The following is a 26,097-nucleotide window of genomic DNA, read 5'->3' on the forward strand; positions in this document are numbered from 1 at the left end:
GTGTTAACTCTGCAATACGATAGGAGCCCTGCTGTCTACAAACAATTACTGATACCTTACTGCAAGGCACTACAGCATTCATTCTTTTTCAAACCCAGGACCTCCTAGTTGTGCAGCCACTGCTCTACCACTGAGTCATACCTGCTAACATTTGAAAACAAGAATTTGGAATTTCTAGCACGGTATGCCTTTGAAAATAAGAAATCTGTATCCTTAACAGGCGTTCGCACATGCGTACAAAAAAGCGAATACAAATCCGCTGCACATGATAAAACAAGCTTAATTTGGCTTTAGTAAGTAGCAACAACCCCCCCTCCCCCCCCCCCCCACAAAAAAAACAAAACAAAAAAACAACCTGAATTTTTAAAAATCTGAATATTCTGGATTATTCAGAAGGGTTGGCAGGTATGCTGAGTGATCATGTCTTATTCGATGCTTGCACTGCTCATCAGGATGTTGTACAGTAAATTAAAAAATAATCTTTTATTACGCCATTATCATAAAAAATTGCTGTAGGAAAGATATTTGCCTTCACCCCTGTGCCCATTTTTGTGAATATCACACCAAGATACAGCATGAACACTTTTCAAGTTGGAATATATTTTCCCTGCTCTCCCTCAAAATTTCTGCTCTTGATGATAATGTGTGATGCATAGTCTGAAAAAGATTTGTACTAATCCCTAACTATTTGTGTCATTAATGACAAGTATTTTGCAAGTTTAAATAAACTCTCAATTTAAAGCATAGATGGAGTGACTAGTGAGTAGACTAATCGATGCACTCGCGTGGATGAAAGGGGGGGGGGGGAGGGGGGTCAAATTGACCCCCCCCCCCCCCCCTCAGTAAAAACTTGGTCTGAAATAGCCTGGTTAGAATAGTTTGGCACTAGTTTGGCCAGGAGGGTTTAGACATCCCTGCATGGTCACTGACAGGTGGTTATCTCATCAAATCATAGCTCTCAATTAACATAAGAAAAAGGGTCAATGGGTACCGCTTTGGCATTGTTGGTTGTATAGAGGGCGCAAGTAGCTATAAGTGCAGTGGGGCTTTAAATGATTGGTAGACTTTCAATCAAACCTATAATGAAGAACTCACCCTGGTTATTGAGAGTGGGTTGTGAGTGACGTGATAGAATCTGATTTTCTCCACATCCGAATAAGCTACCCAGGTTCCGCAACTACTGATGGTGCTGCAGACGATCTGTTCCACACCCTGCAAGAAAAAAAAAGGAAATAAAAACCATTAAAGATACTACCGGTATGTACCTTTTGCAGCCAACATCAAATTCTGTAGAACTTTGTGGGAATTAGGAATATATGTCACGTATGTCCTATCTGTGAGATTTAAACATTAGCAGTTTCCTAGTATTCAAATTATGCAAGGAAACCTGTGTTAACCTTTGAAAAGACATTTTGGAAATTTCATGCTGAAAAAAATATCATTCAGTATGATGATGTTCAAGTAATATATTTGTCTTCTTTATAATTTCTAAAATTTCTCTTTGTGTTTCCAAAATACTTTTGATGGATTTTTAGTTGACACCCCCCCCCCCCCCCCCCCCCGTTTTATTATCTTTAAATGACCCCAAATATTTATAGCAACTACAAATATGACAAATCCGAAAAATGTTGCTGTCAAATTGAACAAGTATAGTCTGAATAAAACATTCTTTATGCCTTTTACCAGACAAAGCATTTACATCATATGCATCAAGTGAACTTAAATAATTGATGAAAATGTGGGCACATGGATCTTAGAACGAGCATTAGAAAATACAGAGGAAAAAGAAAATGATATCACGCATGGTACTACGTGTACATCTTTGGTTCAACGACCGCAGAACTCTTGCATGAGAACACGTATGCAAAATCTCATTCTTGGAAGTCATGTGAAGTCTATGCTGCTCTGCCTGACGATATTTGTCCATGTTAACCCACCCCTTTCCTCCTACCATCGAACCAAACTCTGGACCAGTTGCCATGGCAACATATAAGATAACTGGTTGCCTTTGGATTGATACTTCTATTGTGGTCAAGATGTAATATTCACTATGAACATGACGGAAAAAGAAAGAGGACAAAATATACAGTTCCTCACTCTACCCTCAACAATTGCTGTGGTAGACAAAGGAACATCCCTTCACTGCTATTACATGTATGTAAAAATGTGTAGAACAGGTGTCACATGCATATTCATCTGTTCCAGAGGGGATTGTGGGTATGAGGGTGCGACTGTGGGGACCTGACCTAGAAGTAGACGTTCATAATCATTTTGAGATAGATAGTTATTGTTCACACGACATTTTTGGGGGGGAGATTCAGATTCAGAGATCATCTGCCAAATATCAGAGTCAAAGCATAACTCAAAGAGAGAATATGATCAGAAGATTCAGAACAGATAACAATTATACAGAAGGCTTGCAGGTGCACCATGTGAGAGAGAGAGGGGGGATAGAGGAGTCCTGAAAAGAACTCTCGGTAATCTTTCTTGAGGGTGTGTTAGTCCTGAAAAGGACTGTTGGTGTAGTCTTGAAAAAGACTGTTGGTTATCTTTCATAGCTTATAGTTCTAAGAAGAACTGCAGCGCTTGGAGAGGATGAGTGGCGGGAGTGGCTCGACGTTTCAAACAGGTTGACTATCCGTCGTCAGGAGTGGGGAGATCGTCAGGAGCTTACAATTAGTTATTTAACTCTTTCATTTCATACACTAAACAAATCATTTTGGTTAATTTTTGTTAGCATGAATGAAATCACTGGCATTTTGTTTTCTTTGGGGATGGCAAAACAACCAATGCTCCCTTCTAAAACTTATCTCCCATTCCTTGTGGACATCATGTGTTAAAATAACCTCTAATTCTGATTTGTATACCCCCCCCCCCCCTTATCTATAACTCCAAAAGGCACCTCAAAAATGTATTTAGAAATTCTAGTCAAAAGGGTTTTCAAATCTTGAATCTGTCAAAGAATGACAGTGCCTGAAATACCAGAGAATATGGGCCTAAAAATATGCATCAAAATTTGTAGTTAAAAGACACATTTACAGTCAACCTGGTTTTATTCTCGCTTGAAAATGTTAAAATAGTATCTTTGATTCAGAAACATATTGAGCGTATATCCTTTGGAGCTGAGAGCAACGAAGACCTTGTCTATTATTAAAGTCCAGGAAAATATTGGAATCCTCCAAAAAGCAATAGTTTATCCCCGGCTTTCCTTCCACGGGGACCTAGTCTAGACGCAAACTTCCTGTCCAGCTGAAGGAAGCAGAGAGCAGTTCTTAATCAGGCCTGTCCTCATCAGACCGAAGTTGCAAAATAAACCGCTATTTTAACTAGCCTGATCTCCAATTAGCCAGCTAATTTGCGTCCTCATCAGCCCACAGTTGCAATTAGCGGGCTATTTGGTTGAGAAAATAACTTGAGAAATCTTGGTCTTGCTTCCAAAATAGCCCGCTATTTGGGAAATAGCGGGCTAACTTCCGCCCTTCCGAGCTAGTTTGTGATGAGCGGATCGTTCCGGTGAAGACGCAATTCGAGCTTCAGGAAAATATCTTGAGCCTAAAAATAATGGGTTATTTTGCAACTTCGGTCTGATGAAGACAGGCCTAGAGAGCAGTTCATAATCAGGGATCTTGTGCTCTCCGAGAAGATTTCATTACCCATCAAACACCACTTCAAGACCATAATTATCTGAGCATCACTGCCATACTTACTACTATTACAACTAGTGCATAGTCTGTTACTCTTGTGCATGTATAATGTCTGGGAATTTTTGTAGAGTTGCACATTTAAGAGCATCCAAAAAATGAGCTGGCAATGCATATGGAAAAATGGATTATATTAAAGTAGCCTGTAATAAGTATTGCAAAAACAGTAAGTCACAAAAATGTTTGTGTCCCTGTTATTTGCAACAATACATGTTACCAAAATAATTACCAGTAGTTATTTTCTTGTTTCATTAATACTGAAAAATTAAAATGCCCCTAACTAATTCAAAATATTATAGATTAAAATGAGCTTGAACGGTTATCCCAAATGGGCAAAATCCCAAAAGAGTTGCTAAATATACTTGTCAATCTGGAGATCAAATTATTTTATTTTAGACAAATGTTCTACAAAGGAAGATTTGTTGATGTTCATTGTTGTTTTACAACATCTACTACGGTATTAAATACTCTACATCTTCCCAAAGATTATGTTCATGAAATTTGAGAAGCTGCATGTACGTCCTTGTGTAAAATGCCCCTGAAGCATAAAAAAGTTTGAAATTGAGTAGGAATAGGGATGTCAGCAATTGTCCTATTTTTTAAGCCCCCTGGAAACTGGGACACCTAACTGACCCTTTGGTTTCACACTGCGTAAGGATATCTTTCAAGTATCGATGACATTTTGAGAAGTTATTAGTACATGTAAGTATTAGTGCATTGGAAATGTAAACGTCTGAAACTAAGTGCTAATCAAAATAGGGATGTCAGAAATGTTCATATTTTTGAAGCCCCCTGGAAACTGGGACGACTAACTGACCCTTCAGTTTCACACTGCGTAATAATACCTATCAAGCATCGATGACATTCTGAGAAGTTATCTGTACATGTACATGTAAAATCATGACAGTAAGTGCATATCAAAATAGGGATGTCAGCAATTGTCCTATTTTTGAAGCCTCCTGGAAAGCAGGACACCATAACTGACCCTTCCTTTACACGCTGTAATGATATATCTACCAAGTATCAATGACATTTTGAGAAGTTATCTGTACATGTAAGTAGGGATAAATAGGGTAAAAAGGGATGTCTGCAATTGTTATTTTAAAAGGTTCCCTTGAAACTGGGATGCCTATTAAATTGACCTATCAGTTATACACTGCATAATGATATCTACCACACTTTGATGAAATTTTGCAATAATATATCAGAAATGCAGGATTCTTTACTTGAGTTCCAATTAGAATAAGAATGTCGGCATCTGTCATTTTGAAAAGCTCCCTGGAAATTGGGACACCTAGACTAACACTATTAATAACACACTGGGTATCAGTTCCTATGAAATATGGAGTGATGGATGGATGGATGGATGGATGGATGGATGGATGGATGGAGGGATGGATGGATGGAGGGATGGATGGATGGATGGATGGATGGATGGATGGATGGAGCTAATAGATAGGGAGTAAAATTGAATTGATCGATAGGTAAAAATTGGATAACAAGATGGGTGGAGAGAAATCGGATGGAGGGAAATAGGATTCACGGATTGATAGAAATGATGGCTGGATAGATGGATAAGAAGATTGATGAATGGAAGGAGGGATAGTTGGTTCAATTTTTAAAAAGGAAACAGGGGTGGACGGTCAGTTTTTACTTAAAATATGGCCTGGTTCTAGGCCCTGTTTCATAAAACTTGTTATCAATAAAAACTGCCACAGATCTATGACAACTCTGCTCACAGCCAATCAAATACAAGAATTTCAGTAGCTTATAACATATTGCAACCTTTTATTGATAACAAGTTTCATTAAACAGGGCCTGGGTGGTGCATTCCTTATTCACATGATAGCATTATTAATACATGTAATGCAGTTAGGCCTAAAATAAAAACTTGTTGCATTGCCCTTTGGGTGCCAAAACATGGGTCGGTCGGTCGGAAAAGTTTTTATTTTTTAAAACTTTTTTTTTGTCGCCCTCTTTGGACTGATATTTTTTCAGATTTGAATGTTTTTGTGTTTTTTCTGTTTTTTCCCCGCCCTCTATTTGCTGATATTTCTCAGTTTTTAATGCTTTAATACATGTGTTTCACATCATTCCATTGATATCTTTTTCACCTTATAATTATCCATGGTTCGCACGGGTGAGAATTTTGGAATAATTTGATCTTATGCATTTATACCCATTTAAACAAACAAAATACATATTTTTTTATTCATTAATATCAAAAAATCTAAAAAACAGTTTTTAAAAAGTAAAACTTTTTTTAAATGCCGACCGTAGATTTTCAGATTTTTGGGTCGGTCGCAAAGGGCAATGCAACAAGTTTTTATTTTAGGCCTTATCTATGTGTCTCAGTATCTAACCTTATCTCAACAATTCTCTGCATTTACTGGCAAGCATATCATGTTCAAATTTTCTGATAAGATTCCACTTCAAGCTGGATTAACAAACTACCGTAAATCTCTGTGTATAAGACGCACTTTTTCCCGCCAATTTTTTTTTGAAAGACGGGGGTGCGTCTTACACATGGGTACAAACAAGTTTGTTTTTTTTCTTCTTTTTTTTTTCTCTTTTTTTTCTTTCTTGGCCCCCAAAATAGGGGTGCGTCTTATACATGGAGATTTACGGTATGATATTTTTTATTTTTACAAAGGAAGAGCCAATATCTATTCCCTTATTTATTTCATGTATTTATTTGCTTATTTAATCATTAACTCAATTATTCATTCATTCACAAATTCATTTATTCATATGGGGATGGACACTTAAAGACCGTCAATACTACTGGGCCAGAAGGGATTGGGCCAGAAGGGATTAGACCACCCAGCCAGGTCACTGACAGGTGGCTATCTCATCAACTCAGCTCTCAACTAACATAAGAAAAAGAGGACCTTTGGGGACCAACAGGTACCGATTGTGGAAGTTTTCTATAAAGAGGGAGCAAGTAGCTACAAATGTACAAGTAGGACAGTGGGGCTTTAAGTATGTTTCAGCTTTTCTAACGCTTGATTGTGTTGATTTATTGATTGCTTTTCACTGCTTTTGCCCCTGCGACATTTTCCCCGATTCTATATTTTGGATGTTTTTTTTCTCCCCATCTTAGCTGAATTGCTCACCACACCCAGGCACAGTATTTCTTCAAACCAAGTCTCCACTCTCCTCTAGGGTTACTGATTAGATTTTGAATATTCCCAGAATCTGTGAGCCGTCTCCTCCTCCTCCCCTCGGATATTCCGTCTCTATTTCATCTGTAACAAAATATTTAATTGTCTGCATCTGAATGCAAGGGCCTGATCTCGCTGCACAAATAATGTGATAAAGTAAAACAAACCCCCCATTAAGCCCTGCATGCATTATGCATCTGTTCCCCTGACCACTTTGTTGCAGACAAACCCCTAAAATCCTGCAATCCATCCCCGAGTCTCTAGGTTGCGACTTCGGGGAAATCACGAGTAATAATATCTGCTTAGGACGACCAGGTACTCTAACGGGCTAGAATAATATTATGCAGAGTTCAGAATGGAGACATCCTTTAAAGAGACGATCAAGTTCTGTGTAAAAGTGAAAAGTAATTTGTGAGCTTTTGCTTTATTTGTATGTCGGCTTGGAAAAACATTGTCAAAGACATGCCACATGAAAAGGAATACACTCCAAATGCCCTCATTTTAAAAATATGATGTGAAATAGCTCAAAAGTTCGGACCAAACTTTTATGTCATACTTGTGTGCAGTCCCATATACCCAGGTTTCATCAGGATCAAGTTAATTAACTTCCTTTTCATCATTGCAAAACCTAACAGTATACATACTACAAAATCAACCTTTTTCAATTGCTTCCAGACAGTTTCTTTCACCCTGTAATCGCACGACTAGTTAATCAACTTTAGCTTTAAAAATGTTCCCCATTGATATTGAGAGACATGACATTGAGAGACACTTCTCTGAAAGCCAAATTCTGAATTATTCATCGTGCAATAATCTGGTTGTCCAGACCAATTAAATTCAAACAACAGACTGTCCGAAGTTGCATAAAACTGAGTTCTGGTCAGGATGGGAAAGACATTTTTGTGGAATGAAATCAAATTAACATTCTACATTTATGTTCAAGAGTACAAATAAATAATGTGTACAGTATGGTTGGAAACATATCCAAACACACCGGTATCAAAACACGAACAGACCTACAAATCTCAGTAATCATCTGCTTCTGCAAAATCTGGACCCTGTTTCATAAAACAAGTATCAACAGCAAGTTACCCTAATTGTTATAAGCTACTGAAATTGTGGCATTTGATTGGTTGAGAGCAAATTTGTCACAGAAGTTTTAGCATTTGTTATTGATGAAAAGTTTTATGAAACAGGGCCCGGGTTTGTCAAGGCCAATTAAATGCACTTATTTTTAAATGGGGAAGTCCTTTCCCATGAAACCCCAGAATGAAGAAATGCTTCTTATTCAAATTTTCCCAATTTTAGTCTGACATGTCTGACATATCAACTTGTATGTTGCTATTGTATTACGTATTGTAAAAGCATAACAGGTGGTCGACTTTGGCAAAGATACATACCACTTTCCCAAGTTAGCTCATTAATGACTGACAGATGATGTCACAAGGGGAATGAGATCTGGAGGTTCTTGGGGTGGAGCTTAGCAAGTTTGAAAAACAAATATTTAAAAAATATTAAAAAATCTACGAAACAAATTCAGAAGTTTACATATCAAAATATGAGATGTATGCAGGACTGCACACCAACAGGAATACACTTGTATTTCGATGTCACGGGCCCTTTAAAGGAACACAAACAAGAAAGGGTTTGAATTAGACAATACATGCTAAAGCAAATAACAAAAAAGGATAAAAACAGAAAAAAGGAGACAAAGCAGAAATGGAGAAAGGATGTGCAGACACAGAAAAAACATTATCTTATCATCGTAGACGTGTCCTTTAGCGTGAGTACTGTCTGAACCTTTTAAGAAAGCCTCGTCTGCGGAACATCAATCCCTCTAGGTGCCCTGCGCTGGGTAGGCAATCATTCATCATTCATAAGATGATACAAGATACCATCCAGGATTCGGAAGCTGGGATTGTCTTCAGAATGACGGTAACACAACGCATGGGTGATTATATTTAGTAAGACGTCGGATGTTATGAAGAGAATATTGGAGGATGTTTAGATACATGTACAAATTAAAGCAAGTGAAATGTTTAATAAAATTTACACTTCATATCTGAAGCATGTACCTATACTGGCAATTACTGAGATTCTTATTAATGACTTGATACACTCTCATGCATCTTAAAGAGAAGGTTGAGTTCTGGGAAGAGGTGAAAAATAATTTGTGAGAGTTATTATTGTTATTATGCAAGTGTGGAAGAACATCAGATAAAAGATGTTCTGTGAAAAGCGTGGCTCTTCAAATGCCTTAATATTCTAAATATGGCATGTAACATCATAAGAATCAGGACAGATTTTTACGCCACATGTTCGTGTAGTCCCATATACATCTTTCTGTGTAGTACAGTGCTTGTAACTTAACGAATAGTGAGCCAAATTTCTTATCATTTTGATGACTCCAGAATCTTGCAGTACACACCAATACTTACATGCTGGATGATCAACCTTTTCTGATCCATTCCACACCATCACTTTCACAATGCAATCGCGTGACCAGAACTCAACTTTCTCTTTAACTTTTAACGATAAGATATCATCTACTCAATCAATCAATCAATCAATCAATCAATCATTCATTCATCAATCGATCAACCAATAGCCTGACAAAACCAAGCAACCAATCACTGTATTGGTCTGATCAATAAATTTGCAGTGAACTTGAAATATCAAATCGTAAAGTTAAAAAAAGGGTGTGCAGTGTTGGACAACTCCTTCACTGAGGAATAATGACTTACTTCAGTTAGAGTAACTTAATATTTGTACGTATTAATTGATTCTGTCCTATCCTATAAAACCTTTGTAGGTATTTTCAGCTTATTTTCATTTTGCCTTGCACATGAACTACATATTTTTCATTTTCCCACTAAAAGTAAATGGGAGCATATGAGCAAAAGGTGTGGCAACCAGATGGAATAGCAGACAGCACGGGAAGATCTTTAAACCAAAACTGTGGCAGCAAGACAGACAAGATGCCTCGTCTAAGGCAAAGCCTACATACATGCATACACAAGTACATGCCTGTAGAATGGGACGGAGATAGGCATAAAAACAGTAATCTTCTTTTGCTTTGGCTGGATCTCTTTATCTCTATCTAAATGCATCTAGACTAATTCGTCCCCAAGCAGGTTCATCTGAGAGGAACAAACATATCAGAACACCCTTAGAACCATCAAGGAAGGATATCTGCTCAGTACCCTGCTTTGAGAAAGACATCCCTGGAGTAGGAAGGAGACTAGAGTAACATGAGGCCTGTCCTCATCATCTCGAGATTGCCAAATAGCCCGCTATTTTTGATTTGGGAAATAATCCCGAAGTTACAAATCGCGTCTTCATCAGCTCGAGATTCGACCTCGAAACTTGAAACTCGACCTTGAGAAATTAGCTCGAGGTATTTTGCTCAGCGTTGGCGCATAGGGCGAGTCTTCTGTCTGGAGAAGACGCACCGGACAAATAGCTGGATATTTTGCCGAATAGTGGGATATTTTGCAAACTATCCCAAGATATCTTGGGATGACAATCCCGACCAAATATCCCACTAATTGCAACTTCGGGCCGATGAGGACGCAATTTAGCTGGATAGTTTACGATTGGGATAGTTCAAATAGCGGGATATTTGGCTATCTCGAGCTAGTGAAGACAGGCCAAGTAAGACAGGCCTAGTAAGACATCAGAATGAGCTTTGCTAGGTCTCTCTTGATAGAAAGAGCAAGAAGATGCTCTGATCAAGGCATTTTCGGAGTATTTTGTCTTCCTTCTCAACTTAAAGATAAAGTTGAGTTCTGGTCATGCGATTGCATTGTCAAAGAAACGATGTGGAATCGATCAGAAAAGGTTGATTATCTAGCATACAAGTATTGGTTCGTACCGCAAGGTTCTGGCATCATCAAAATGATAAGAAATTTGGCCCAGTCTTGAAAAAGTTACAAGCACTGTACACAGAAAGATGTATATGGGACTGCACAAACATGTGGCATAAAAATCTGTCCGGATTTTTATGTTGTTACATGCCATATTTAGAATGTGAAGGCATTTGAAGAGCCATGCTTTTCAGGGAACATTTTTTATCTGATGTTCCTCCACACTTGCATAATACTATGATAACGCCAACAAATTATTTTTCCTCTCTTCCCAGAACTCAACCCTCTCTTTAATGCATCTCAACCTCGATCATGAGGCAAAAAATCCAGCATGATATACTGTCTAGTGAGAGACAGAAGGGTACTTATTCACAGCACTCAAACTATTGTAGCTTTTGGAGGTGTCGTGGTCTAGAGGATAAGTCACCGGACTGTGGATCACTGTGGTTCAAGCCCCGCTGCAGCACTAATGTCCTTTGGCAAGACATTAATCTATGTTTGCAGCACTCAACTAAGTTGAGTTAGATGGGTACCTGGCAGGAACTAATTCCTTGAAATGCTAGAGCGCCGTAACGGCAGCCGCGCTAAAGCCAGCAAAATAATGGTAAAGGGCCAGAAGTGTCAAGTCTGACAGGCATGAGCGCTATACAAGAAACCCCTTTTTAAGCAGACGACAAACCTACCGTATTTGCCGGCGTAAAGGCTGCACATACAAATATTAACCCACAGCCCCTTTCTATCTCCCCTCATTTTTTCTCTTCTCACTGTCAATTCTACCTTTTTTCTCGCATCCCATCATCTTTCTTTGTCATTTTTCTCTCACCTTCTTCTACTTTCTTTTCTCTTTATCTCTCTCGCGCTTGGTGTTGTCGACAAGTTTGCAAAGACAATAATTTAGCTGGAAAGAACAAAGAATACATATCGCATTGGACCTGGTACATTACACACAACCAAAGAAAAGAAAGGAAAAAAAAGAATAAAGTGAGGAAGAATAAGACTAGTATCATGTACGTTGTCTGATAACATGCTCTCGGTTGGATATGTAACTTAAGCAGATTGCAATCGGATGCCCACCCACCCCTTCCCCCTCCCCCTCCCCCTTCAAGACACCCCGAGGAAGAAGGATCCTTTATTGTCCTTTCTTGGGTATACATTGAATGTGCCATGGTCCCTTGACATGTTTTCGTTACATAGAAGCAAGCCAAATAAAGAATTTATGAAAAGGTTTTTGCAACCTTCAAAGGAAACTTTGCGATACTTTGCAAAATTTGAACATCTAGGTTGTTTAGTTTGAACACAGCCTCTTCTTGAGAAAAATTTGATTTTTTAAATTTTGTTTATTATTGGAGTTTGGTTTAAGAGTAAACTTTTGTTTGATACTGACATAGAAGCAAGTCAAATAAAGAATTTATGAAAAGGTTTTGCAACCTTTCAAGGAAATTTTGCGATACTTTGCAAAATTTAAACATCTTACAGAGGTTTGTTTAGTATGAACACAGCCTCTTCTTGAGAAAAATTTGATTTTTTTTTTTATTGGAGTTTGGTTTCAGAGTAAACTTTTGTTTGATACCGATCACAACTCTCAATATATAATGGTTATAGGAGATGGTAACTTTGTGATGGATAGATGGTGTTGCGTAGATTCAACTGATTAGCAACCCTTTCAGTTAAGTGCCTAGGAGGGGTAATTGCTTAAAAGTATTGCCTCTTCTCTGTGCTCATTCAACACAATTGACAGAACCCTGTGTTGACAATACTGAATCTACTGTCTGCTACAAAACTCCCTCAGGATTATCTTTGGAGGAAAGTTTCTGATAATTTGCCAAATGTTATGGCTTACAGCGTGCATACAGAGTGAGGGATAGAGATAACCGAAGCATACACTTTACTATTAAACCTTCATCCTGGTATAACAATTTACCAATGCTCATCTTTTAGACATCTATGAACGTCATCTGTCATGGCCACATCATACTGTACGCTCAACATGACAAGCAGAGCTTTCAAAGAAATTTCTCAAGTTGGTATTCTCGACGACGACGACGGTGGGGTGTGAACGCTGGCCCTGAAAACCCAGCTGATGGAATGATCTTCCCGGACGAAGACAACGTCTCGGTAATGAAAACATATCTAGTGACTTCTGGAGTCCCTTGGGACTGTCTGGAAGGTGTGATTCTTTTGTGTGCGTTCAAGGAAACAAGGTGTAGCAAAGCAACAGATAGGTGTGGAGGGAGAAAGAAAGAAGCTCCGGAGCCTCCCTTTCAATCCACCCAATCTCTCTCTCTCCAGTCAAAAGGATACATCACAATAGCATGTTTTATTATTATTATTATCAGGACGTACAATCTATCTGTTTTCTTGTCTTGGCGGCGGAATCGCTGGCGGTGCTTCAATCCATCAACATAGATACCTGCAGGGGAACCTGATCAAGAAACATCCCATGTCTTAATCACTTTCTATTCTTACAGGTACATGACGAAATTCCAAGGATAAAACCCGCTACATTCCTGATTAAACTTTCATATCATGTGGGATGCATTTAAAGGGGAAGTTCACCCTGATATTAAGTTGGTTTCGGTAGAAGCAGAAAAATGAGAGAAACGGCTTAGTGAAAGTTTTAGCGAAAACCAATTAAAGATAAGAAACTTATGAATTTTTGAAGGTGCGATCGATCAAACACAGACTGAAAACTCTGTGAATATCTTGTGAGCTCCCCTCTCATTTGCTCTGTACTAAAAAACTTCCAACAATTTATATTTTCGATTGAGGAAATTTTACCTCAATTTAACACTCAATGTCTTTTTAAAGGGGCTTGCACATTTTTCAAGAAGCATGGATTTTCTTGAACCTTGTATTGTTTGAGAAATTACATTATGAATGCAGCACATTTCTTTAATAGGCATACTTTTTTTTGTTTCCATGGATGACCTGCCCATAAATACTGTTAAATAACGTCTTTCTCATCATCTTACTAATTAGAGACGTCTACTCACCAAGTGAGAAAGGAGTTTAGTCAAACAGAATTTTATACCAATCACATCAATTTTCAAGACTGACTCATTCAAAGCTGTACTGATGAAAGTCCTGATTGTTGAACAAAATTGTTATCTCAATTTTTTGAGGCTGCTTTGAAAGTCACTTTTTGTGTTCAAAAGTTATATTTTATTCTTGTATCATTTAGGAGTGCATTGTGAACCATCCCATGACAAATTTGGCCCATATATAATTTTTAATGTAAACATTACTTTTTTGTTTGTGGGATATCTTGTTGAATGTTTTTCTTTGTGAAACAACATTATGTCAAAGTATTCCAATTATCTTTTTTTCTCCAGGGCTGCATCACTTAACGTTTCTTTTTCCAGTGTTAATTCCACTCTGCTTAATATACTTCTTTTGTACATTGTCTGTTGAAAGCCATAAGGGTGCTAAAAAGTGTATTAAAGGATATGCATCAAGTCCAATTTGGCAGACGATCTGAGTGATCTTAACCTAATATCATTAGTTTCCTGCGGCTATACCTTACCAGTGCAGGGAGGTACCTGGGTGTGGTAAAGCTTGAACTGATTGAGAGCTTTACTGTTTGAAGAATGGACTAATGAAAATGGATGTTCCATCACGATCAAAAGAACCCCACAGGCGAGAGGATCGACTTGTCATGACGGACGGTGTAAGCATTGAATGTGAAGCTCATTCCTCTGTCTGGAGACATATTTGCATTTAGACATGTTCCGTTTGTCTTTTATAGAATATACAGTTTTCTACCATGATTACAGGGTATAGTCTGAAATGAAATTTTGATTATCCATTAAATTTTGGGGCTGATGTGCAATTTGAGGGGCTCCTGTGCAATTTTGGGGCTGATGTGCAATTTTTGGGGCTGATGTGCAATTTGAGGGGCTCCTGTGCAATTTCAGGGGCTTCTGTGCAATTTCAGGGGCTCATGTGCAATTTCAGGGGCTCCTGTGCAATTTCAGGGGCTTCTGTGCAATTTAAGGGGGCTCATGTGTAATTTGAGGGGCTCCTGTGCAATTTGAGGGGCTCCTGTGCAATTTGAGGGGCTCATGAGCAACTTTGGGGGCTGGTGCACACCAGGCCTCTGTATTTAAGTGAGGAGCCCTGGCACAGTGAGCAGAGAGTTTATAGTTGACTATTCACATCATCAAATCTTTGAGAAAGCTCAAAATTACAATATAAAACCTGGCTAATGATGACTATTCTTTAAAAAAAAAGAACTACAGATATAAGGTTTGAATATCCCATAGTAGGGTGTGGTTGATGGAGAAGAAACTAATAATCACCTTTCATCATGATCACAAAAATTAATGACACAATCTGTCACAATCCTGCCGTTTCTAATTCCTGATTGAAAACTGGGCTGAGAAGAAGTGAGAATGACTTCTTCAACCGTTCTAAGGATCCAAATTGCTTTCACAGATGGCATGGAAGCAATGAGAATCAGAGAACTGTCAACTCTTGTTAATCTCCTCGGATCATTAGTACTCTAAAGAATGAATGTTAAAATGAACTAGGCATTTAGAAAGTTTGGAAACAATTTTCTTTTTCTTTTGCAAAATTCTAAAACAAATGAACAAGGCATTTTTCACATGGCTTTGACACCTAATATGTAAAAAGAAAGTTTGGAAACAATTTACTTTTTTCTGTTGTAAAATTCTAAGACAAAAAATAAAACATCAAAAAAAAAATAATAACAATATAGACAAAACAAAGAAGGACACATGACTTGACATTGCCTACAACATCAGGTACAAAGTAAATAAAAATGCATTGGGGGGGGGGGTCCCGTTTAAAGCCTATCTGCACTAGTTTGGCCAGGAGGGATTAGACCTCCCTGCATGGTCCCTGACAGGTGGTTATCTCATCAAATCAGCTCTCAATTAAAAGGGAACCATGGGGGACAAATAGTCACCGCTTAGGAATTGTTTGCTATATAGAGGGCGCAAGTAGCTATAAGTAGTGCAGTGGGGCTTTAAATGCTATAAGAGCGTGCAAAATGCACCATTCGGATTGTCAACAATGAAGAAGCGTCTCAAAGATTTTGCTTCCTCACTGTTCTTGTTTGCTATAAAAATAGACTATTACATATGCTATCAAGTATGATGACAAAGTTAAGGATAAAGACCAGTTATGGTCATGCAATTGCATTGTGAAAGAAAAGTTGTGGAATCAATCAGAAAAGGTTGATCATCTAGCATATAAGTAATGATGTGTACTGCAAGGTTCTGGAATCATCAAAATGATAAGAAATTTGGCCCAGTCTTGATAAAGTTACAAGCACTGTACACAGAAAGATGCATATGGGACTACCCCCACATGCGACAAGTGTGTTATATCTATCAGGTCCAAATAGATATAACAATTTACCAAATATATCAATTAGTAGGCGGTTTCTCAGCAAAATTTATATCATCACATATTAGTCAAAACATAATTCTTTCACATGATTGGTAATAAGAGCTTCCATTCCATTTTTTGAGAGGGGGGCGTTTCCAAAACTGATCTTTACTTTTAATATTCAGACTTACATCAAACTTGGAATATCAAAATAAGAAGTAATTAATTGGGATGAGAGAGGTTTGGGAATGTCCTCGTTTTACTAAGTTCAACAGGGATGAATAAATATTGGAATCTCTAGCTTTTTTTTCCACTTTGGATTAATCTTCCTCCGTAACATCTCAAAAAGGATTAAAGTCTTATTTTATCCAACATCGGTAAACAACCCTAATCCCTCTCTTTTCCGCCTTTTTCTGCTTGTTGTACGCCATACAAGTTGAGATAATCCCTCCCATAGCTGAGTGATCCCGACTTTTAGCATTTCCGTCACAAAGCGGAAACAGCAGGCTGAAAATCACTTCTTCGATTGGACTGTAAATGGCATATTAATCCTCCATCATTATTGGAGTATCTATGATGAATCTTGTGATCTACATGTCATCGTCGGCTGATGTTAAAGTTGGGATGCGACGGGATAAAAAAAAAAAGAAGAATAATGCAGACATACTCTGACAGTCTGTCTGGGGTCTGGGGAGGAAAACAAATGTGAGCCCTGTTTTTTTTTTTTTTTTCCTTCTTCCCCTAGTTAATGCCTGTCTGTGAAAAGATGGCCAAAGGGGAAAAAATGTAATTGATTTTAGTGTCATTGTCCTCGATCATGCATGTATATATGGTGAGTGAATGAGAGAGAGAGATGGAGAGAGAGAGATAGAGAGAGATGGAGAGAGAGAGAGAGAGAGATGGAGAGAGAGAGAGAGAGAAAGAGAGAGAGAGAGAGAGAGAGGAGAGAGGGAGAGAGAGGGGGATAAAGAAATTCAGTAATGTGAACAAAATCAAGCTGTCAAATGTTTTTGTTTTTTAATTTATTACTTAGGGAACCTATCCACACTTGAAAGTTAGACTTATATTGGTGGATTAATACAAAAAAAGTTTAGACTAAGAGTTAATATCCTGGACAAAAGAAAAATTATTGTGGACAAAAATCAGAATTGAGATTAACAAATTTGTAGACACCTGTAAATAAAAGTGTTTTTTGTAAACCATGCAGCCTTTTAAAATAACAGGATGAGCCATCTAAAACATCTAAAACGGCAAAATAAAATGACTCAAGTTTACCTATGGTGTGCTTGATAACTTTGTATCTTACAACAGGGACCCGTTTCACAAAGCCTTTTTTCAATGACAAAAGACAAAAGTCAGTGACAAATCTGCTGATAACCAATCAGAAGCAAGGATTTCAGTAGCTTATAACAAGAATTGTCATTTGTCACTGATGACAAGTTTTGTGAAATGGATGTATAAATTGGTATATGTAAGGGCCTTTATTATGCACAGCTACTTCTTAAACCCCATCTGCCATTCATTAAACAAAAATTTATTTAATCTATTCATTTATTCATGTTTGAACGTGGCTTCACAAACCAGATTGCATACATCGTTCTTCCCTTGATGCTCTACTATATTTTACATTCTTTCTACTTTCTGAGAATCTTATCAAACAAGTTCAAAATATTTTTCAAAACATGAAAGAAAAAAAAAAATTCTCTTTCACTCCATCTTTTTTCCCTTTTTCTTCTTTCGTATTTCTCCAACTCCTCTCCCTAATAATGGATTTTCAATGAACTACATCCCTGTACATGGAGATGAATATTGAAAGCAATGAAATCAGAAGAAGAAATACATTTAGAAAAAAAATGAGTCAGACAGACCCTTGCACACCGCATCTTTTTATCTCGATTACCAGTGGAAAGGAAAATGATTTGGCTTTATTTCAGGGTGTGGTTTTCCAGCTTTAGTGTACTCTCCTCTCTCTCGGGCTTTGGGGGAGCCGTAATTGAAGGAAGGAGAAAGTGAAATGAGATATAAATCACAAACAATATTAACCAATATTTTCATATCTGGTGAGTCACACGTAAAAATCATTCGTGTTCTTTCGTCGTCCGGTCAGTGAACCTTCTGTCGCAGCCTGAGGGGGAAGCATCCAGGCAAGGTAGATTATATTAGGAGTCTAACACAAGGGGATGAGCCAAAAGAAAAGTCTGGGAGGAGAGAGAGGGGAGGGGATGGGAGAGAGAGAGAGAGAGAGAGAGAAAGAGAGGGAGGGAGAGCTAAATTAGAAGACAAAGAAAAACAGTGACAGAGAGATAATGACCTAAGGATATTGGAACCCACATACTTGAAAGAAATGGTGTATACATGAAGTACATACAGTATTACAGAACAAAATATCTGAAAAGAGATCAGGAAACATATTATAAAAGGTGAGAAAGAGAGCGAGAGAGAGAGCGAACACAAACTGTGAAAAGGGGCTGGTAGAAAAGAGAACATAAGACATAATATATGCCTGATGTCAGTGTGCCTATTAAGTGGTAGTGGGGAAAATGCCAGGAAAACATCCTCATTGAAAGCATAAAGCATAGATCTGCATAACAGATAGAGAAAGGATATTATAATTGGAAATAAAGCACATGTTTACGAAAATCTAAATGCATGCTTTGAAAACGACATCAAATTAGGTCATAGATTTGATGGGAATGTCTCGATCACGATTGAATTTTCATTTCAGAAGTGCTCTTGGGATCAGCAAATTCCATCTCCACTTAATTTCCTATCCTTTAATTCAAGCTTTATCATAGCCCGAGGGCATAATGACTGAACCAATTATTATCTCGATGTTGGATAACATCATGGCATTTTCTGCCTCAAAATGGAAGCATGTATTGTAAGGCTCAAGAGAGCATTTGTAATGAAGAAAATAATCCATCGTCTTCTCTTGCTCTCTCCCTCTCTATCTCTCTCTCTCTCTGTTGTCAGGCGATGTTCATTTTTTCTACAGGGTTGGTGAATAAATTCCAAATGATTTAAATTCCCTCTTTCTTTTTTGTTTCTTTCATGTACCTTCTCAATCTCTCTCACTCTCTTCCTTTCATATATCTCCTCACCTTCTCTCTCTTCCTATGTCTTTGCCTTTTCTCTCTATCTTACTTACTTGTACCTCTACCCCCCCCCCCCTCCTCTCTTCCTAGTGTTACCCTTCCTCGTCTCCCACTTTCCTTCTATCTCTCTCTTATTGTATCAACCCTCTTCTTTTTCTATTTCCCCTCTGGTCTCTTTCTCTTTCCTTCCTCTCATTCTTTCATCCTTTCTGTCCTCCTCTTGTCTTCAGGGCATATTTATTCTCCCTTAGGGTTCGGTGAATGAACTCAAAATTCTTCTCCTTTCTTTGAATGTTCTTTTTCATAAAATCTCCTCATCTTCCTCCCTCCCAGCCTTTTCCCGCAATCTTTACATTTCTAATGTTCCTTTCAATTTACATTTTCGTGCTCTGCAAATAATTCATTTATAGTTGCTGTTCTTGCTGGAATTTTACAACTGAGAAGTTTCAGTGTAATCAACCAGATCTTCCTCATTTTCTTCTGTTCTATTTGAAATAGACACATTATTTCTCCCTTTTTTCTTTACTTTCCTACTGTGGTTTTCAGGGCATATCAATTCCCCCTTAAGGTTTGGTGAATGAACTTCAAGTTCTTCTACTTTCTTCAAATTATCTCTTTCTCTCTCCTAGCCTTTCCCCTTAATCTGTGTGATTCTAATATTCCTTTCAATTTACATTTTCTTGCTGCAGTGCAAACAATTAACTTGTAGTAGTTGTTGTTCTTGATGGAATAATACAACTGAGGAGTTTCTGTGTAATCGACATGATCTTCTTCATTTTTTAACATTCTTTTTGAATCGGAAGCAGATATTTCTTCATGCCAAGATAGTATCAACTCGTCTGTCCTTTAAACAAGTTTACCAGATGGTTCTCAAATAAAGTAATTGCGAACCAGACGAGAAGGTCCCCATCTCTGAATCACATTAACGCCTTTCTAATCTCATGTCTTATCGCTCAAACGTCTCAAATGAACTTACACCCTTCTGGTTCTCAACAGAGGATACAGTTCATCCCTGGGAAAAACAATCAGATTGGAGTATTGTGTATTCTTGGTGGTAGTAGAAGGGAATAACAACCAATCACAATTCCCTGCCATCACAACGCTTTTCAGCAAGGCAGCTACGTGGCAGAATTAACTCTACCCTATTGCCTCGTCCATGTACTTTCCACTACTAATTACAAATACTGCCTCTCCGAGGTCTCTAGAGTCACACAGTGTTGAATGAGAGAGTTTGCGTAATGCTACCTAAACATGCCGCCCTCGTGCAAGCTTCTATAGTTCACGTTTTTAAAAATTATCCCATGTTCTCTCCAACCACATTGCCATCTGCCTGTTTGTTTTTTCAGATCATATGACATTTGTGTAGCGCACACCGAGATTGGCCTATCCTATCCTGTCCCCCCCCCCTCCCCAGTCTCCTGGCACAGGCTACAACATGAAACTTGGTAAGGCATGTGTGAAAAAAAGCAATTGAGACAGACTCAAGACTAGTCAAACACTAATCAACATTATTTGGATCCAATATTACAATAAATGAGGGTCTCGGCAGAGTTTTTTCTTTCTTCAGTGCTTGACATTCAATTTTTAAAGACTGTCACACATAATCTAATAGTTTTTATTACAGATTTCTTTAAAAAAATGAATTCTTACTTAAATCTATTGATCTATTTATATTAGTTTTGGAATATAGTACAGCTAAAATTTACAATTCCATGAGGTTTGGGAAGGACTGCCAACATCATACAGTCCACTTTGATTTTAAATGTGGGTTTCTTTGTGAGTTCACTTTTGCATGCTTTATCAGATTTTTATAATTTGTATCTCAAAATGACCTTAAACACCACTACTTGAAAGACGTGACTAAGATCAAATTGGAACCTGGGGGGGGGGGGTGTTTCATAAAGCTGTTCGAAAAGTTACGCATGACTTTACGAACGACTTGTATATGAAAAGCCAAATGGGATGCTCAATCATTATTGATTATTATTTATTAAGTTGAACTGTGCAGATGTAGATTAACATTCTTATCATAACAACTTTTTAATGCCAAGTATATTTTTTGCCATAATTTAATTGAGGTTATTGGAAATATCAGAAAAAACTTTGGGCATCCTACCTGGCACTTCATATACATGTCGTGCGTAAAGTCATGCGTAACTTTACGAACTCTTTATGAAACACCCCCCTGGGTTGGTTAAAACAGATCGAATACACAAACCAACACTAGACTAGCTCAAATCTCCCTCCAAATACTATGTACAACATTAAATATAGCCTTCATCACATCACACACATATATCTTTAATTCACGCGACTGCTAAGCGTAAATGCCTCTAACTGACTATATTAACTACCCCCCTCTACCTCAGGTTCTAATGATATCTTTTAGTTATGCTGCTGAATGACATCCAGTGGGGCTAATGCACTGTCTAGCCATACGTTAATCTGTCATTTATGCCCACTCTAATTTTAGCCCCTCCTGTTTTTTACATTCTATTTTTAATATTTTTTTTTTCTTTTGACCTCCACCTCGCTAATCTCGTTACGTCAAATTATTTGTGCAGACCCCCATAATGCACACGGAAAGCAAATGTTTCAAGCCCAGTTTTCACAAATGGCACATATTCCTAAATATATCACATTTCGACTTGTTATCAAAGCAAAAGTTAGAATGTCTTTATTTTGGTAAAATAACTATTAAACATTACCATCCATGCAGCACACGTCATACATGTCCAGTACACATTATTGTATTTTAAATTATTTTCTTCATCGACCCTCCAAAGATAAAGATTTGAAAAATATGTACTAGATAATCACTTTTAAGCCCCAACAACACCATTCAATATTTTTTTTCTTCCATTAAAAGCAAATTATTTTTGGGGTGGACTTTAATAGCCTTTAAACACAACTGGCTATTCTAAAACTCTTTTTAATATTCCCAAGAGAATAAAACAAGAAAAGGAGTTACTTCAATATAGTAGCCCTCTTTAGAGAGGCGGTCACTATATATGTCAGGTTTTACTACCACCACTAATTCGCCCGTGAAAAAAGGGCTGCACATTTGATGAAATCAACACATAATTAGTCCCTCCTACACATCTGATAATCAGCTTACGGTCGGTCATCCTCACAAGCTTGTTACACGCTTCTCCGTCAACGCATCCGACCCCATTCTTTCGGCTCCCCCATGAAAAAGTCAAAAAAGCTTCAAAACCTCAGACGGACAGACGATGATGATGATGGATGGCTGGCTGCCGGACCTGGGAGGCTCATGCCAAACCACTTTCAAACTGTCTGCTTGGAGCAAGAACGGCATTAACTCGTATACTTTAAAGGCATCCTTTAACAATGTTAAATCTGAGATGCACGGCCCTATGGGTTATCAGTGCCTGTGATATGGTGTAATATTGAAGCCCTAAAAAAAAATTGCGCTTCAAAATGATCATGAAAAGCCTCAAAAAGTAAAAATCTTTGAGTGACCAGATTGACCATACTCACTTTCCCCAATAGACTGTAGTGTTATGAAAACCGTTAGTGAAACGGTTAATAAATTTTGATTTCCAATCATAAATATCTTGACAATCAGACAGGCGATCGGCTTGTAACAGTCATAGGGGTCCTGACTGACCTAAAGGTTTATAATTATCATTGCAGCATGAGCTATGTCCATAATTTAGTTTCAGAATCTGAGACACAGTTACACAATCCTTTTAGTTTAGGGTTATTAAACTTCCAATTCCAAAGAAACAAATTCATATTTGTCACTCTGAGGAAATCATCATTTAACTTCCAGGTAGACCGCATTTACCGACCAGTCATCAGTACTGCATGTCAAGACTGACTTTAAAAGACACATTAAAGGTAAAGACCAGTTCTGGTCATGCGATTGCATTGCGAAAGAAACGTTGTGGAATTGATCAGAAAAGGTTGATCATCTAGCATATAAGTATTGGTGTGTCCTGCAAGGTTCTGGAATTATCAAAATGATAAGAAATTTGGCCCAGTCTCTATAAAGTTACAAGCACTGTACACAGAAAGATGTATATGGGACTACGGGTCACGTGCACGATATCTATCCGGTCCAGATAGATATAATAATTTACCAAATATATCAATTAGTAGGCGGTTTCTCGGCAACATTTGTATCATTAAGTAAAAAAAAAAATCTTTCACATGATTGGTAATAAGAGCTTCTATTTTATTTTTTTGAGAGGGGGGGGGGGGGGGGTCGTTTCCAAAACTGGTCTTTACGTTTAAAGTATTTTTTTGAAATAAAAGAGATAACATCAATACGGTAACACCATTAAAACTTATATTGTGAATGTAATTTTAGTAAAGCAATAAAGCTTCAGGGGAGACATAAATCATGAAATCTTAGTACATAAAATATGAATGATGCTAAGATTTTCTTCAGGATTCTTTTTTATCAGGAACTACGTGTACAAGGAATGACCCATTTTTAATTGCATACAGAAATGGCTTCATACCGTTCATTCAATCTATAAAACGCTGCAAGACATAGTTGCATAAATTTACTGTGAGCCTAGACCTTAAAACTTTAATGAGATAATCCCTGAAGCACATTTTCCAAGCTAAACTGGAAGGGGATGTGTTTTGTCTGAAGAAAAAAAAATATAATTAACTGGATTATGTAATAATTCAAATCTATAACCCTAGCAATGTGGAAATCAGTTTTTGTTAGGCTTCAGACTGCAGGTACAAGTAGACATTAGGGGCTTTTCGTTTGTGTGGACGAGGACGGCGTTCCCGTCCTCCAACGATGCGAATTGGCGTCAGACACCCGTCCTGTTCATTACCTTATAACCCTTTTTGTTTTTAGTCGACGCCCGTTCTCTACACGATGATGTAATGGCCCCCGCACGTGCTTATTCAATTTCTCCTTCCTTCACTTCTTATGTTATTCTTCGTTTATTCTTCTAATATTTTCTCTCTCTATTTTCCTTGTTATTCTTTGTTTTTCATTTTTTCACCTTCTCTTCTTTTATTCTCTGTTAATTATCATTCTGTCACTTTCTCTTTCTGTCTTTCCTTATGTTATTCTTTGTTTATTCCTTCTATCACCTGTCTTATGTTATTTTTTGTTTTTTTCATCATTCTATCACTTTCTCTTTCTGTTTTTACTTTCTGATTTACGCTGCGAAGTAGCAAGATGACGTATATGTATCTACCCTTAATTTAGTATAAGAGGGCGGAGGCATAACAAAAATAATTACAGAAGGGATCTAGCTTACAGACAAGGTCCTTAATAAGAAAATGTGCACGAAATGTCATTTTTTTTGCTTCTTAAGCATTATTAAATGTTCAAGCATAATGTCATGCATATTACTTCCTCCAACAGTGATCCCCATCAAATTGAGAATGACATGTTTTGATTTACAACAGCAACATACAGCAGCTTTGAAAAAAAGAATTATTCCATGTTACTTAGGGTGCCTTCAAGTGACACTTTTTTAGTCTAGAAACACGTTTTTCAAAGACGTTTAGTTTAAGACATGTTACGTTCATGCGATTTTTCGTCTGTCGTAAAAATAAACGTGTTTCAAATAGGGCTGCGACATGAAGTCGAATGCTCGAGTACCTGCACGGTTGACAACTACTCGGGTACGATTTTTAGTACCCGAATATTCGGCCGCAAAAAAAAAAAAAAAAAAAAAAAAAATCTGTCCAGGCCGACGCTTACCCGTGCCTGGGTGAGCGGCGGCCGCTGGCATGGTGCCGTCGGTAAAAATGCTTCCAACTCAAGCACTGTCAAACTCACCACTCAGAAACTGGGACCAAATGTCTGGATTTCTGTTTGGACTTGGAGGAAAATGGATTATTCTGCCATCTTTGGTTTTTAAAACAGCATTGTTTACTGTTATTATTATTATTAAATCGGCGCCTTCAACTGCAACTCAAAGTAAAATTGCATGCATTTTCGGCGACATGAGATACTGCCCCAGTGGTATGGTGGTGGCCAAAAAAAAAAAAAAAAACCTTTTTTTTTAAAAAAAAAATCAAAAAAATTTGAAAAATTCAAAAAAATTATAAAAAACATGGCGTCCGAATACTCGAGTATTCGCTTGTAAGCCTGGGAGTGTACTCGAGTACCTCATTACACTGTTGTGCACAGCCTTAGTTTCAAAGCATAAGTATGAAAATTCTGAAAAAGATGCGTTCTGTAACATGATGCTAAAAATCGCTTGAATGCAACAGTTCTCAATCATGATTCCATGACGTCATTATCCTGGCCTGCTTCCAGTTTGGCCGACAGTCGACCGTGAACACATTCCCAGGTCCTGTGTCAAACTGGGCAGTGTGATGCGTATAGTGGATGAGCTTGAAATAAGCGAGAATCAGCGTTGATGGATAATCGCTTGAACGATCTCCCACAGTAACCGTGTTTTGTAATGCCGTTTTGATTTGTGATTCATGTTTGTGATTCTAGCTTCAAAAAATCGCTTGAACGCACCCTAATACTTGTATATTTTCCCATCTATGTACGCTTTACGGCACCAGACCAGATTATTATGTAATTACAAAATATCTTTAATAGTTACTATTAAAAAAAGTTGACCCCCACCCCCTGTCTTTTGCAGAGAAAATGATGTTGAATTAACTATCAAACATAAACTCTTTGCTTTACAAGAAAAGGAATAAAACTTGTTCATGTAAATGAGCTGATAGATAAACAAACAGATAAACGAGCTATTAGCGTTATTTTGAAAGAAAAGCTACAATAACCTTGATACAAATCTCATAAAAGCTCTTATAGAAATCCAACCGGGCATCAACTTTTTCCCTGTAAAAAGAGGAGGGGGCTAAGTCTAAGGTAGAGCAGTGGCTTTATGAGATCGACTTGAATCAAGGTTCTTGAAGCATTTCTTTTGAAAAATAGCAATTAGCAAATACCAAT

At 37.7% G+C, this 26,097-nt stretch overlaps 1 protein-coding gene across 1 annotated transcript in view; it reads right to left on the reverse strand.

The window, feature by feature from the left end:
* The window catches only part of LOC105439894 (U3 small nucleolar RNA-associated protein 4 homolog), a 57,229-nt gene that overhangs the window by 12,928 nt on the left and 18,204 nt on the right, over nt 1–26,097 (reverse strand). Inside the window, exon 11 of the mRNA XM_030975641.1 lies at nt 1,096–1,212. Within this exon, the coding sequence (XP_030831501.1) occupies nt 1,096–1,212 (117 nt within the window). The remainder of the gene's footprint in view (nt 1–1,095; nt 1,213–26,097) is intronic.

The sequence above is a fragment of the Strongylocentrotus purpuratus genome, unplaced genomic scaffold (assembly GCF_000002235.5).
Source record: "Strongylocentrotus purpuratus isolate Spur 01 unplaced genomic scaffold, Spur_5.0 spur5_scaffold_8, whole genome shotgun sequence".
NCBI classification, from domain to species: domain Eukaryota; kingdom Metazoa; phylum Echinodermata; class Echinoidea; order Camarodonta; family Strongylocentrotidae; genus Strongylocentrotus; species Strongylocentrotus purpuratus.